Genomic DNA, 17,104 nt, shown 5'->3' with positions numbered 1-17,104 from the left:
AATTCGAACCCAGATCCCCAGAATATTATGTGGGTCTCTGGATTAGCAGTCCTGTGATAGTGCCACTAGGCCATTGCCTCCCTTCACTCATCCTTAAAAAATTTTCCAGAGGCTATCATCATAAAACTAAATTTATTTGTAGATTTATTTGTATCTCATGGCTCAGTGATAAATATGTTAAGGGACTCAGCCAGGAAATTAAGACCGTCTCACAAGTAAGTATCGTCTCATAGCTCCCTGAAACTTAGAAAAGTGTGGCAGCAGCAGGTACAGATTTTAAGATTTTAGAGCAGACCAACTGTTTGGGAAACATTTGTAGCAACTCAATCGAGTCAACAGCTTTGGAATTTGAAATAAATTAATTAATGACAAATCTTTAATTCAAAGTTAGCTTCAATAAAGGTGCCAAAAATCTAGCATTGACTGTCATGAAAATTCACCTAATGTCCTTTAGGGAAACAAATCTGTCATCCTTGCCTGGTCTGGCCTACATGTGACTCCAGGCCCACACAGTGTCATTGTCACTCAGCCGCTGACTGAAATAGCCTGTAAGAAACTGAATTCAAGGACAGTTATGGATGGGCAATAAGTGCTGACCTCTCCAGCAAACCTGAAAGAATTGTTTGAAAAGCCACAACAAATATCAGCAATAAACAGTTAATTGAAATGAAAGGATGTACTTGTGGAATATTATGGCTATGTAATCTACCTGTGTATTGTCAAAAACAAATGGCTTTTAATGTCGGTTGTTTACAACTCTGCATGCATCAACTAAAACAACAGCGATTGGGCATAATTCTTGGGATTTTCTTGACATATCTGGATATATCACTAACTGCTGAATATTGATGAGCATTCAAGGAGCTCTCAACCTTTATTTCAGAGACGTATTTCCTCAAGGCCTGCCTGATGAATATGCTTTTGTTGCCACCTTTAAATTCCGAAAAGCTTCCCGAAGAGAAGACTGGTACATCTGGCAAATTATTGACAAATATGGGATCCCACAGGTATATTGTCACACATTTATCCTTCATTCAAGAGTGATTTCACTAGGTAAACTTGCATGACTGGGGAATTAGAATACAACAAATTACTTCAAAATCATTGAGTTATCAGCACATTTCACCAATCCAAAATAGATCTCTCCAAGAGGTGTTTAATGCCATAAAATCTACTGTGTCCTAGATGGAGTGTTCTCTATTGAACATTTTTTTTCTCACTAGTTGAGTTAAAAGTATTTCACAAGTGTTGCGTTGCATGTACTTTCAGTATGTGTACATTGATGTGTGCATTCAGGTGTAGTTAACAACTGTGGAGGAATTTTGGGTTTGAATTATATTGAATAGATTTGGATAAGACTGCAGAAATTGAGAAAATTATAAGATGCTGAGGTTACACTGTTAGTGAGGGTTTCGGTCTTTGCTCTTGGTATTAAGGATATTCTAGGAATTGTGTTAAATTAGAAGACACAAGACTAGAGCTAAGAAATTGGAGAGAAATGGTAAAATGTCCCATTATGAATTACAGGCCACTAAAAGATAGAAATCAGATAGAGTGTGAGATGAGAAAACAGAGCACAAAGGTATGCAGCACTGTGTCTCAGTGGTTAGCACTGCTGCCTAACAGTGCTGGGGTCCTGGGTTTGATTCCACCCTTGGACAACTGTCTGTGTGGAGTTTACATGTTCTTCCTGTGCCTGTTTGGGTTTCTGCTCGGTGCTCTGGTTTCCTCCTACAGTCCAAAGATGTGCAGGTTAGGTGGATTGGCTGTGCTAAATTGTCCATAGTGACCAGGGATGTGCAGGCTAGGTGGGTTAGCCATGGGTTATGTGGAGTTACAGGGATAAAGTAGGGAGTAGGGTTCTGGATGGGATACTCTTAAGAGGTGGTGTGGACTTATTGTTCCGAATGGCCTGCTTCCATGCTATAGGGATTTTATGAATGTAAGGATAACAATATTGAAGATTTTCACCATCTCAAGATAGATTGGAATAAAAATAATGCAGGTCATTGAATTTTTTTGGAATGCATACCAGACTGCTTTCAAGATCAATATATTCCTTTACCCTGGGAAACGATGTAAGCAGAATCTTTATTAATATCTTGCTGTTGAATATTTGTGTGATCTGTCTGTGGACCTCACTGTAGCTTTGATTTACACTGTTTGGTGATGTTAGAATCAACTCGACACAAGAGTTAGAAACACTTGGGAAATAGGAACCAGAATATAGCTTTTAGAAAAAATAATGGAAGAGGATGCAATGAAGTTACAAACATAAGTTACAAACATAAACATGCTTGGCTTGCAAAAGACAATGCTCAACATTAATATGAAGTGATCTAGCCCAATTTTATCATGGAGATGCTTTAGCAAGCAGATTAACAGATGAGAAATGAAGAACTTTCAAGCATGCGACAACCAGTACAAATTGCATTCATGTAAGCAGAAATGGTGAGCTCTGGTAAATAATAAAAGAGATTGAAATGGGTTGAAATTTAAAAGTGAGACATATGATCATGTTAGAACAAAAAAAACTAAAGATGCCCATGAAAACTGAAAAGCATATAATTACAAAATGAGAAGAGATATACATAAAAGGCGTTGGCAAAATAGCGAGCAGATAATCTTTGAAAAAAACAATGGGGCTTTTATAATCACACAGAAAGAAACACAGCTAGACAGAGAATGGAACTATCATTTCAAGCTATGTGGAAGAGACTCATAGAGTCATACAGATGTACAGCACAGAATTAGACAGTTCGACCCAACTTGTCCATACCGACCAGATATCCTAAATTAATCTAGTCCCATTTGCCATCATTTGGCCCATATCCCTCTAAACCCTTCCCATTTGTATACCCATCCAGATGCCTTTTAAATGTTGTAATTGTACCTGCCTCCACCACTTCATCTAACAGCTAGCTCCATACGCACACTTTCCTCTTTGTGAAAAGTTGTCCTGTAGGTCCTTTTAAATCTTGCCCCTCTCACCTTAAACCTATGCCATCTAGTTTTGGACTCTCTGACCCTGGGGAAAAGACCTTGACTATTCACCCTATCCACATCCCTCATGATTTTGTATACTTCTACAAGGTCACCCCTCCGCCTCTGGTGCTCCAGGGAAAATAGCCTCAGTCTATTCAGCCTCTCCCTTTAGCTCCCTATAGCAAGTAGACCAGAAGTGAATGCAGTATTCCAAAAGTGGCCTAACTAATGTCCTGTACAGCCACAACATGACCTCCCAACTCAATGCACTGACCAATAAAGACAAGCATACCAAAAGTCCTCCATACTATTCACCATTTATCATAAATGTCGTGAAACCTACAAAATTATGCCTTTCCTTCTTCAAACTATACTCCATATAATCTGAATACAATCTGTGAACTGGTTTATTTGTATAATTTCAAACAAATATACCTAGTCAGAAACTGACAGGATTGGATCAGTTGTCCATTTTACATCATACCATTACAATCACAAGTGATAGATCCAAGCTTAACAGGTAGATAAATAGTGAATGAGCACCATGTCTAAAATCAAGTATAATGGTCAAGATATTTGAAACAGTGCCCTAATGTGAGTGAAATGATTCAGAAGAGAAAATATGGAAACATAGAAAACAGAAAAAAGTTAGGCCACTTGGCCCATAGAGCCCAATCCACCATTCATCCTAATCCCCCATCTGAGCACCACACTTCCACACATTCCCCAGAACCCTTGATACATTTAGCATCTAGAAATTTCTCTCTTTCTTTCTTAAATATATTTAGGACCTTTGTGTCCATACACAACAGCCTTCGGGAGAATTCCATACGTCCACCACCCCCTGATTGAATAAACTGTCCCTTATCTCAATCTAAATAGCCTCCTGTTGGACCATAAGACTATCAGATATATGAGAAGAATTAGGCCATTCGGCCTATTAATTCTGCTCCACCATTTGATCATCACCGATATGTTTCTGAACCACATTCCCCTGCCTTCTCCCCATAACCCTTGATTCCCTTAATAATCAAGACCCTATCTATCTCTGTCTTAAATGCAGTTAATAAGTTGACCTCCACAGCCCTCCGCGGCAATGAGTTCCACAGATTCACCAACACTGTGGCTGAAGAAATTCTTCCTCATCTCAGTTCTAAAGGGTTGTTCCTTCAATCTGAGCCTGTGCCCTCAGGGTCCTAGTCTATCCTACTGTTGGAATGTCTTCTCCATATCCACCCTATCCAAGCCTCTTAGTATCATGTAAGTCAAATTGGTAATGGTTTGAAGGCTTATGGACATCGGGCAGGAAGGAGCAGTTGATATCGCAATGAGATCAGCCATGATTGAATTAAATGGTGGAGCAGACTCGAGGGGCTGTATTGCCTCGTCGTGCTTCTAGTTCTAATTCTTCTCAGTACTGTGCGTCCTCAGAGAGTGATCCCTTGTTCTGGGATCCTGGCCAAGGGAAAGATCAATGCTGCATCCAGTCTGTCCAGCCCTCTCAATAAGTCCTGTGTCATTCTTCCAGTGAATACAGCCCAATGGACCAAAAATCTCCTCATATGACAGGATTGCCAATCCCGGAATCAGCCTGGCAAAATTTTATTGCACTTGTTGCACAAATGTTTCCTTTGGTAAGGAGATCAAAAACAATGGTGCAGGTGTGGTCTCACTCAGCCCTGTTCCACTGCAGTAAGATTTCCTTGCTCCTGTACTCAAAACTTTCTTACGATGAAGGCCAACATACCATATGCATTACTAACTGTTTACTGCACCTGTTTGACTGCTGTACAAAGACACCCAGATTCCTGTTGTACATCAACCATTCCCAATCTATCACCATTTAAATAATACACTGCCATTCTTTCTTTCCCACCAAAATGTGCAACTTCACATTTATCCACGATTATGCCATGTATTTGCCACTCAACTTGTCTAAATAACCTTGAAGCATCTTTATGTCCTCACCAATTACACTTGATACCCTCTTTTAATTTGTTGGCATATATTGTGGATAGCAGGATCCAAGTATTGATCCCTCTGGGACTCCACTTGTCATCACCATCCACACTGACAATAATCATTTTTAAAAGATTGCCAGTGCAATAAGAAATGCTTCTTTACAGTTGGAACACACAGTGATCCCTCTCTTTGCATTTTCCAGGTTTCCATTCGATTAGATGGTGAGAACAAAGCTGTGGAATACAATGCAGTTGGACTGAGAAAAGATGCTGTGAGAACCGTTTTCAAAAACAAAGAAGTCAGCGGCTTATTTGACCGTGATTGGCACAAGCTGGCACTCAGTATTCAATCGAGCAGTGTCTCTCTCTACATTGACTGCAAACTGATTGAAACGCTGCCAATGGAAGAACGGGAGAACATCAACATTCGAGGGAAAACAGTGATTGGCAAACGTCTGTATGATAGTGTCCCAATTGATGTAAGTCATGTGTAGTCCATAAATTCAACTGGAGAGTGTCCATTTTCAGTTGCAAATCAGGGCTGAAGGGTCTGCCACTGGCTCGTGTTCAGACCATGTCAGAAATGTATGCAATCTTGGTTTGGCCATCAGTATAGTAATAACATGACACCTGTCTTTTGTGGGCAGTAGGTCCTTTACCTGTGCAAACTGGAATATTAATGGCTGCTTCTAGTTTGTTTGCCAAGTTAGATTGCACCATGTGCCACACAGGCAAAGACGAGTTTAATCTGGTGCACCGTGATCAAACAAGGGTCCTTAAACCATTTGGAACCAAGTGCAGTGGAACCAAGAGTAACAGGAAGGCATTTGAGGGCTGAACATATTTAGCACATTTTCTTTGGGTTTGCAGCCAACTGCACAAGATTCTTACATCTGGAATATTTCCCTCATCTAGAACTGAAGGCATAACTACCACACGAGATCTAAAGTTTGGTCCCTTGCTTGAAAGGAAAAGCACCTGAGAATGCCAGTGAAAATACTAAAATTATCTTCTGTTGCTTTGAGGTGCAGATTTACCCTTCCTTCCCTGCTTGACTGGAGAGTTGGTCAAAGGATTTATAAGAAAAAGTGTATTCTAAATGAAAATATTAGGAATGTACTTCTTTTCTAACTAACAAAAATGGCTTTGAAATATACAATCTCTGAGAATCTTGCTCATGTGGAATGTGGAAAAAAGGTATTCTTTTACTGGATGTTAAAGGAAATTTTTGTAGAACTAGAATCGCACTGCGTCAAAGAAGCCTAATCAGCCAATCTAGCCTCTGATGGTTCTGTGAAAGAACAGTCATGCTTAGCACATAGAGTCATAGAAACCTACATCACAGAGTTCACTGCTCTTTGATAAGAATTAGATCAGATTGAGTTGTGAGGTGCAAATACTCAGCAGGCATTAGGAAGCTCACATAGAACTTGACAGAGTGGAAGGTAAAAAGGACCTAGATTCAAAATAATTAATAATATCCAGTAGTTATTTTGTAAGAAATTTTTTTTTTCCAACCTAATTCCAGTTTGACCTTCAACGGATTGTCATTTATTGTGATGCCAAGGATGCAGAGCTGGAAACCTGCTGTGATCTTCCCAGCAACCCAGTGAGTAAGAAATAAGTGCATGAAGAAGAAAGAAATGGTTCTAAGAGCATTAAAAGCTAATTTCAATAGTCATGCTCACCTTTAGCAAATATGCTTTCAGTAAAATCATTACCTAATTTGTCCTAATTATCGGATATTATGAATGTTTACATCCTGAAGTAATCTCAATGTTTATTCACTTATGGTCTTTATAAACCAACTTTTCCCAAACTGTAAATACCTTCGAATTGGTGTTTATTTCTATCTGATTGATTTAGTGTGAAGTGCCTTTCCACATTAAATATTTTATATAAATGCAAGTTATTGGTATGCAAGTATTATGCTATTTGGTATCTCCAACTCACCCCCTATTTTCTTAGTTCCATCTTTCATAGACACATTAACACTTTCTAGCAAGGTTTGCTGCATATCAGTCAGGTTTAAAATCTTTGTAACTATAAACTACAGAGGCAGAGTAACATACCTAGTGTCAGTCCAGCTGAGATCAGTGGACTCATTGCATATCAGGAATTAAATCTGGGATCTTATTGATCTGTATGGGATATTACCACAGGGAGTCATTCACATCAACAATAATATGTGTTTACAGACAAAACTACAGAATACAGCAAGGTGCTTGACAGAAGCATAGTCAGACACTGAGCCAAAGGATTACTGGGTCTTAAGGATGGTATTAAAGGAAAATAGGGATTAACCAGCAGGGAACCAAAAGTTAAAATTACAAAACTTAGAGCCTACACAGCTTTTGACAAAACCACCAGAGGTGGGGTAAAAACATTCAAGTTCATAAGAGGCCAGATTTCTTGGGAGAGCATAGCTACTTGAAGATTGATTGCAATTTATCATGTTTGAGCTGAGTGTTGATCAAAAATCAAAGTAGATTAGAAAGTAGAGGATAAGTGAGTCGGTGGAGCTTTTTGTAAATCACAGGCAGTGAGCTGAAACATGTGCAGAGTGGAAGATGGCCAGAAGAATATTGGAATTTTAGAATTGGGAGATACCAAAGACTTGAGGGTTTTTGTATGAGATGAGCTGATTCTGGGAAATGCATGTGCAATATTACAGAGGTGGACTTTGATAGAATTAATGTTGGAAGGAATGGTGACGTCATATGCTAAGCTCAAGCTCAAATAGAATGTTAGGTTTGCAGAACATTAACTTTGACATGAGACATTGGTCAAGGAGGAGAATTTTGCTGGAGGTGAAGGTACAGAATTTGTGGGTGCAGCCAAAGGCAATGGCTTTAGGTCTCACTAACTTTACTCATGAGATAATGAATGGCATTACAGGTCGAAATGATGATTAAGAGTGAGCTGAGTTCTTTCAAAGAACTTTTGCACTATTCCGGTCTGCATAGTTGGTTAAATGTAACTTGCACTGATGTGCATTTCAAGTAACTGTCCTTACACTTTCTACTATTCACCACCATTTCTTTGTCATTTGTAAACCAGTGTCAGATTATTGTTGCCACACAACATCCTCATTTGGAGATCTCAACAACACCGCAACCACCTGCTGAAGTTGACAGCACAAAGACCATTAATTGTTCCTGCCTTAAGGGAGAAAAGGTACTCAAAGTAATTAAATGAATGCAATAATTGTCATTATTTACCACATCAAAGGCTAAGGGATAGAAACACAGTACGTCAAAAATAGGAAATTCTGGAAATACTCCGTAGGTCTGACAGCATCTGTGGAGAGACAAAGTTTGAGTATCACGTTGATGACTTTTTCATCCAAATGTTGACCATGAGTTTTGGTTACCTGATGTTGATGGTGGCGTGTAAATTATCTGGGAAAAGAAACAGAGCTTTGTTTTATTTCTGCTTTTGTTAAAGGAGCCTAGGAGATTGAGAGACGACCTGATAGAAGTTTATAAAATAATGAAAGGTATGGATAGGGTTAATGATAGATGTCTTTTCCCTAGAATAGGAGATTTCAAGACTGGGGGGCTCATTTTTAAGGTGAGAGGAGAGAGATCAAAAAAGGCACGAGGGGTAAATTTTTTACACAGAGAGTGGTTCGCGTGTGGAATGAACTTCCCGATAAAGTGGTAGATGCAGGAACAATTACAACGTTTAAAAGACATTTGGACAAGTACATGAATAGGAAAGGTTTGGAGGGTTGTGGACCAGGAGCAGGCAAGTGGGACTGGATTAGTTTGGAATTATGTTCCACATGGACTGGTTGGACTGAAGGGTCTGTTCCCATGATCTATGACTCTATGAATCAATGTCAAATGATTAAAACAAGTTTACCACAAGAAGAATGAGCTCCTATGTCTCTGCTGAGAAAACTGAGACAAATTTAATAATCTCCAATATTGCTGGAATTGATCATGCAGTGTCTTAGTGTTCTGAGGAAGGGTCACCAGACCCAAAATGTTAACTTTTTTTTCTTCATAGATGCTGCCAGACCTGCTGAGCTTTTCTAGCAATTTTTTAAAAATATTCATTATTTATGCAGTGAGTTAGCACAGTTTCTGACCAACTCTAGGACCCGGGTTTAAATTTAAATCTGACTAATGCAACTGAAATTTCCACTTACCTGAAGAATGGTTAACCCGACATGTTAACTCTGTCACCTTTCCACAGATACCGCCAGATCTGCTGAGTTTCTCCAACAATTTCTGTTTCTGAAGTTTTCTCTCACCATCTCTGCTGCCTTTTATTAAATACATTTAAATGAGTTTCAGGCAAGTTTCCTTTTGTTGTGTGGACTCACAATATACAATAATCCAAAATGTGAGGTAAAAACAATGCATTGCTAGTTGGTGTGACATACAGAAAAAAAGGGAAATGCCTTGACAATACGTAAGTTTCTCTTTCAATTCAATTTATAATACAAACAATCCATACTTCTACTTTAAGATCTCGTGCATACAGGAAACACAACATATGGTAATTTTTTAAAAGTGTGTCCATGATAAAGTTAGGTTTTCATGAAAATGATAAATCCCCAATATGTATCCCAATGCTTAGGTCAAAATATTTGCACATTCAGATACACAGACATCAATTTGATGTATTCATATTTTTTTCTCCTTCTTCACATTAAAAATGTAATGATTACCATGAGATATAAGTTAAAAATGTACAGTGATTATCCATTTCCTATCATGTTAGCTGGCATCCTAATAATAATGCCACCTATTTACTAAAGTGCCTGTTTCAAGTCAATGTTTACCTCATGTCAATATAGACTTTATACTTTATTGCACCATCTGAAAGCAATGGTTAAATAATAAGTACAGAAACATCATATCTAAATGTATCGAGTTCTTTGGAAATTGGAATACTTATTTTAAGTATCACATTTTAAATAAATTCTATCTCAGGGTAGATTTAAGAAAATAGTACGAAGAAATGTATTATTGTAATAATTTATAAAAATTTCAATATGAAAATTATAGATTTTTGATGTTGATTGCAGGGATGAATTAGCTGACCTTCCAATTCAGGAAGTGCCTAGAGTTCAGACACTTAAGGAATATTTTTCAGGCAGTAGAAAGCTTATTTCAAATTGATTCCACTAAGATATATTGGATAAGAAATATCATGTTAGATGTACCTGGAAGAGGATAGTTTGCTGCTTGTTTTATTTAGTGAGAACTTAATTGACAAGGTTCTTGAATTCCAGAAATAATTCTTCCCAAAACTGCCAATATAATTAGCATAAACTGCTTTGACTCAGTAGTTCTACACTTGGTCAGAGGTTATGTATTCAAGTCCTACTCCAGTGTTAAGTCCAGGTGAACGTTTTACTATTGGATTGAGAAAGTGCCACGTAGAATCACAGTTTTCCTGATAAGATGTTAAAGATGAGATAATAAGAACATAACATATTTAACATTTGTTTTACTCATGGAATGTTGGCTTTCCTGGCAAAGATTTATTGCTCACATTTAATATGCCTACAGGCCAGTAAAGGGTAAACCACGTTGCTGTGAGTCTAGAGTCACAAATAGGCCAGACTAATTAAGGATAGAGCAGAATTCCTTTCCTAAAGGACATGAGTGAATTAAATAGGTTTTTAGAGGACAAAAAAAATGTGGTTTACCAGCCAGTTTTAGGCGAGCTTCTAATTCAAAAGATTTTGATTTTAATTAAATGATACCATTTTCCATGGAGTGATTTGAACCTATGTTCCCAGAACATTAAACTGGGATTCTTGGATTAGTAGTCCAGTGACATTACTACTATGTGCCTAACTCACTAATATTTTTAGTACTTCAATAAGAAAATGTGCTTTCACCTGCGTTGAAAACAATCCAAAGAAATATTCCCCAAAAGTTAAGATTCTGAACGTATCTGTCTAATATCTGGTCAGAGATAGTAGGAACTGCTGATGCTGGAGCCTGAGATAACAAGGTGTAGAGCTGGATGAACACACCAGGCCAAGCAGCATCAGAGGAGCAGGAAAGCTAACGTTTTGGGTCTGGACCCTTCTTCAGAAATTGGGGAGGGGAATGGAGCTCTGAAATAAATAGAGAGAGGGGGAGGCGATGATAGAAGGTGTATAGTGGAGCAGATAGGTGGAGAGAAGACGGACAGGTCAAAGAGGTCGGGCTGAAGCCAGAACAGGTGAGCGTAGGTAGGGAGTTGGGATGGGGGTTGGTCAGTGAGGAGGGAGGGGCAGGTAATGGGGACGGGAAGACGGACAGGCCAAGGAGGCGGGGATGAGGCTAGTAGAGGTGACGTGACTGTAGGTAGGAAGTGGAGGTGGGGGCTGGTCAGTGAGGTGGGAGGAGCAGATAGGTGGGAGAAAAGACGGACAGGCCAAGGAGACGGGGACGAGAGGGAGGGCTGGTCTTGGAACGAGGTCGGGGGTGGGGAGATTTTGAAGCTTGTAAAGTCCACAGTAAGACCATTGGGTTGTAGGGTTCCAAGGCGGAATATGAGGTGCTGTTCCTCCAGTTTTCAGATGGCATCGTTGTGGCACTGGAGGAGGCCCAGGATGGATATGTCATCCAAGGAGTGAGAGGGGTAGTTGAAGTGGTTCGCGACTGGGAGGTGTTGTCGTTTGTCATGAACCGAGCGTAGGTGTTCCACAAAGCGGTCTCCAAGCCTCCGCTTGGTTTCCCCGATGTAGAGGACGCCACATTGGGAACAGCAGATACGATATACCACATTAGCGGATGTGCAGGTGAACATCTGTTTAATGTGGAAGGTTTTCTTGGGGCCTGGGATGGAGGTGAGGGGGGAGGTGTAGGGGCAGGTGTAGCACCTCCTGTGGTTGCAGGGAAAGGTGCCGGGTGTGGTGGGGGAGTGGGGAGAGTGGAGCGGATGAGGGAGTCGCAGAGAGAGCAGTCCCACCGGAAGGCAGATAAGGGTGGGAAGGGAAATATATTCTTGGTAGTGGGGTCAGATTGCAGGTGGTGGAAGTGGCGGAGAATGATGCGTTGAATCCAGAGCTTGCTGGGACTTATTTCAGAGCCCTCTTCCCCTCCCCCATTTCTGAAGAAGGGTCCAGACCTGAAACGTCAGCTTTCCTCCTCTACATCAGGGAAACCAAGCCGAGGCTTGGAGACCGTTTTGTGAAGCACCTACGCTCAGTTCGTGACAAATGACAACACCTCCCAGTCGCGAACCACTTCAACTCCCCCTTCCACACCTAGGACAACATGTCCATCCTGGGCCTCCTCCAGTTCCACAACGATGCCACCCGAAAACTGGAGGAACAGCACCTCATATTCTGCCTGGGAACCTTGCAGCCCAATGGTCTCGATGTGGACTTTACGAGCTTCAAAATCTCCCCACCCCCGACCTCGTCCCAAGACCAGCACCCCCTGTCGTCCCCGTCTCCTTGACCTGTCCGTCTTTTCTCCCACCTATCTGCTCCTCTCACCTCACTGACCAACCCCCACCTCCACTTCCTACCTACACTCACCTCACCTCCACTAGCCTCATCCCTGCCTCCTTGACCTGCCCGTCTTCCCTCCCACCTACCTGCTCCTCCCTCCTCACTGACCAACCCCCATCCCAACTCCCTACTTACGCTCACCTGTTCTGGCTTCAGCCCCACCTCCTTGACCTGTCCGTCTTCTCTCCACCTATCTGCTCCACTATACACCTTCTATCATCGCCTCCCTCTCTCTCTATTTATTTCAGAGCCCCCTTCCCCTCCCCAATTTCTGAGGAAGGGTCCAGACCCAAAACATCAGCTTTCCTGCTCCTCTGATGCTGCCTGGCCTGCTGTGTTCATCCAGTTCCACACCTTGTAATATCTGGTCAGCTCTTTCCAGATGAATTGCATTTATCACTATTTTTCTGATCGTTGTTATGATGACTCTGAGCCGTTACCGATATCAATGTGATGCGTTTCTGATATTTGTTTCTGAACAGCAAGAGTTCTAACTTATTTGTCTTGTAATTTTGACAGGGTGATCGTGGTCTACCTGGTTTTGGACACAGAGGTCCAAAGGTAAGTTTGGATGGAGAGGGTGAAGAAGGTGGCTCATAAATATTTTAAAGGTTATGCTTGCATTTTGCTCGATTTGATTGATTGATTGATTTGATTTATTGCCTTGTGTACAGTGAAAAGGTTTGTTTGTGAGCAATACAGGCAGATCATAGTAAGCAAGGACATACATATCACAGGGTGACAAAACAAACTTGGACAGAGTAAGGCATACAGGTTACCCTGCACAGGGCATGTGCTAGGCAAGATCAACGTTAACAAGATCAGCATTATTTGAAGTTAGAGAGTGCATTCATCAATCTAATAATGGCAGGGAAACAGCTGTTCTTGAACCTGCTGCTGCATGTGTTCAAGTTTCTGTATCTTCTGCCTGAATGAAGAGGTTGTAGGAGGGCATAACCGGGCTGGATTGGGTCGTTGATGATGATGGCAGCCTTTCCGTGGCAATGAGACATATAAATGGAGTCCATGGATGAGAAATTGGCTTCTGTGATGGTCTGGGCTGTGTACACCACCTTCTATAGCTTCTTATGGTTCTGGCAGATCAGTTGCCATGCCAGGCCGTTATGCACCTGGACAGCATGCATTCTATGTTGCATCTTTAAAAGTTGGTGAGGGTCCTTATGGACATGCCAAATTTCCTGAGCTGCCTGAAGAAGAAGAGTTATTAATGTATAAAAGAAGATTTCTCCCAAAAGTATCTGAATCAAGGATTTTTCTCTTGGAATGGGCAATTTGGAAAATCACTGGACTAGTGATTCAGAACCCCAGGCTAATGTTATGAGGCATGGGTTTGAATCCCATCATGTAAGATTTTCAATTTGAATTCAGTTTAAATCAGAAACAAATTGCTAACCTAATGATGACCATTAACAATTGTTGATTAAAAAAAACCAGTTGGTTCAGCATAGTTCTTTATAGATGGAAATCTGCCATCCTAAATTGGTCTGACTAACATACGACTTCAGACCAACACCAATATGGTTGATTCTTAACTACCCTCTGCACAGTTAAGGAAGGGCAATAAATGTTAACCCAGCCAGTGACACACAAATTTCATAAATGAATGACAAAAGGTATAACATTTTGACCTCTTAGGTCCAAGTTGCAGTCAAACGTGGACTGATAAAATGTAAGCATGTTCCTTTTGTCAATTAATATAATCTGATGTGAAATTAGTTTGGTCAATTAATAATCACAACTGTTCACAACTAAATATGCAGTAGCATATGCTGGAAATCTGATGTAGAGGTCCACTTATCCATAGCATAGTTCAGCACCTGAATCTAAAAGCAAGTAAAATGATCGATAGCATCCTTAGTCAAATAGAGTCAAAGAGTCACACAGCACAGACACAGACCCGTGTGCTCCATAGATGAAATTAATTGCACTTCTCTTAAGATTAGCATAATCACAGATCCCAGAGTCTAGCAATTTTGGTTCGTTCTGCATCACATGAAGGAGCAGAATATTGCACTGGGCACAGCTAAACACATGGGCTCTGAAAGCATTTTAGTAATAATGCTGAAAACTAGACACCAGACCTAGTCACTTCCCTAGCAGACAGTTCCAGTCGGCACGCCACAGTGGTTTCTGCCTCAAAATATAGATGATTGCCCTGGTATGTCCGAGCCTCAAAAAACAAATAAATCTAACCCAACCAATTACGATGCTGTCAGTCTCCACTAAATCCTCATCAAATTGATGAAAAATTAAATATACACACCAGGCCAGTGATGTCCAGTTTGGGTTCCATCTCTTTTTCTAAATGGCATTACAGGATCTAGATACAGATGGTGAGCTGAAGGCATGCAAAGTGTTAATAGTAGCTAACCTTGATGACAAAACAACATTCAGCCCACAAGCCTGAGGAAAAAAAATCAAGTCAATAAGAGTCAAAGGAAAATCTCTTTACATGCATAGTCTTCTTGTTCCCATTGGAAAACTGTGGTGAAGGCGGAGTTTGTACACAACTTATATGGAAAAGCACAGCAGAAAAGGAGGATTTTTTTTTTAAAATGAGAAAATAATACCAAACCTAAATTTGAAAAAGCTTGCTTATTGCAGTAACTTTGCTTATTGAAGCCACTTGCCTCTTTATGTACAGACAGGTTTCCTTCCCCTAAATGATAGTAATTGTGTCAAACTCCACTGGGAAAATGCATATGATTGATACAAATAAATCTGTGATTAGTTGCACGGCTATTGACTTGAAATTAAAACCACGTATTTAATCTCTTGTTGGCAGGGTGAACCAGGCCGAGTGGGAGCTGATGGTCCCAAAGGACAAAAAGGAGAACCTGTAAGTATTGATTTATTGAAGAGAATTTCTAAAAGGAACATCATATTGTTGTTGGCTCCCGTAACTAAGCTGCCACTCTATCTCTCTAGTTTTAAAGTGTTAGATAAATTGTCACAGCACAAATTCTGAGCTAAAGTAGACCATTCACCCCCTTTGAGCCTGCTCTGCCATTTTATAAGATCTTTGCTGATCTGTTTTGTGTTTGAAATTCTATGTTCATATCTACCCCTGATAATCCTCAGATCCCTTGACTAATAAGAACATATTTAACACTGCCTTTAATGGCCCAGCCTCCACTGCCACCCAATGCAGAAAGTTCCAAATTTGTACAACCCTCTGAGACAGAAAATAATCCATCTCACCTCAGTCCTAAATAGGTGACCCCAAATTTTTAAACAGTGCCCCTTGGTTCTGGACTGATTCACAAGCGGAAACATCTTTTTCATGCCCAACCTGTCAAGGCTATTCAGAATGGCTATGCACGTCAATCAAGTTGTCCTTCACACTTCTAAACTTCAGTGAGAGCAAGCACAGCCTGTCCTAACTTCATTCCAAGTATCAATCTAGCAAAAGTCCTCTGAACCACCTTCAATACATTTACATCCTTCCTTAAATAAGAAGACCAAAACTGCACACAATATTTGAGATGCTGTATCGCCAGTGCCATTTATAACTGAATCATTATTGTGGTCACTGATTCTGAGGAAAACCATTACTCTGATGTCATTGACTAATTCTGTCACGTTACATAATATCAAGTGTAATATAACCTACTCTCTGATCAGTTCAAGAACAGACTGGTCAAAAAATGTGTGAAATGTTGAAATAGAAATAACGTGTACGTAACTCAAATGGATCAGAGAGGCCAAGTTGTCTTTTTCAATCAATACCACTAAAAACAGATTTGTTGATTGTTCACTTTGTAATAGTCTGATACAATGTTGCTGACACAGACTGGGCTGCTTACATAATAAGTTATTGATATGCTTCATTGTTTTATAATATTCAAAATCTTCAGCATGATAGGGCATGATTAGGAACAATAAAATGATAGAAGTGTGCAGAAGCTATTCAAACCATCATTTCTACGCCAGCTTCTTGTTAAAATAATCCAAAAACTAATTGCGCAATCCTCCCAACACACCATAGCCCAGCATCTTCCTCTGCTTCAAATATTTTCCAACTGTTTAATTAAGAGATGCAATGATCTCTGCCTTCCTGTTGAACAGTTCCACCCCAACCTTAAAAAACATTCTCTGTTAAAAAAAACAAAATATTCCTGACTGTCTCATTTTCATGCAATTACCATACTCATCTTTGCTATGTCTTAGAGCTTGAAGTAACATAAAGTCAGTAAAATGATTATGCACTGGTGACGGCTGATAAAATAGCGGCACCCATGGTTCTCAATCATTCTAGATATTGCAATAAATGCAATTACCTAAAGTATGTCTACAGATGGATCGCCTTAAAATATATAAAAGTTGTTCAAATTTCATGACTTGCCAATTAAATAAAGTAAGATTAGAACAATATTTATGTTTGGCCACTGGAATATCCAAGAAATTCTGGAAAATATCACATATACAAAGCACCTAAAGGCATTATCATTGTAACTGTTCTCTCCTCTTTTCAATGTAGTGGTGATGCTATCATGAAAAGAATTATCATCAAATATAACACAAATCTTTGCCAAATAAGTGATGTATGACTCAAATTCCATCAGGTGAATTGCTCCTTTTCTAAAACATTGCTAAATCAGTTGAATGTCCCTTCATCCCTCAAAATGTTATCAGTAACTGTTCCAATTTTGTTTTGACTCACAAA

The 17,104-nt window shown here is 39.9% G+C and overlaps 1 protein-coding gene across 1 annotated transcript in view; it reads left to right on the top strand.

Annotated features, from left to right (window-relative positions):
• Positions 1 to 17,104, top strand: part of col22a1 (collagen, type XXII, alpha 1) — a 266,290-nt gene that overhangs the window by 77,273 nt on the left and 171,913 nt on the right. Inside the window, exons 5-10 of the mRNA XM_048596182.1 lie at positions 884 to 1,007; positions 5,150 to 5,425; positions 6,475 to 6,555; positions 8,007 to 8,123; positions 12,937 to 12,978; positions 15,224 to 15,277. Coding sequence (XP_048452139.1) covers positions 884 to 1,007; positions 5,150 to 5,425; positions 6,475 to 6,555; positions 8,007 to 8,123; positions 12,937 to 12,978; positions 15,224 to 15,277 — 694 coding nt within the window. The remainder of the gene's footprint in view (positions 1 to 883; positions 1,008 to 5,149; positions 5,426 to 6,474; positions 6,556 to 8,006; positions 8,124 to 12,936; positions 12,979 to 15,223; positions 15,278 to 17,104) is intronic.

The sequence above is a fragment of the Rhincodon typus genome, chromosome 4 (assembly GCF_021869965.1).
Source record: "Rhincodon typus isolate 14 chromosome 4, sRhiTyp1.1, whole genome shotgun sequence".
NCBI classification, from domain to species: domain Eukaryota; kingdom Metazoa; phylum Chordata; class Chondrichthyes; order Orectolobiformes; family Rhincodontidae; genus Rhincodon; species Rhincodon typus.
Note: the sequence above shows the minus strand (reverse complement) of the source record. Positions and strands in the feature narration are given on the sequence as shown.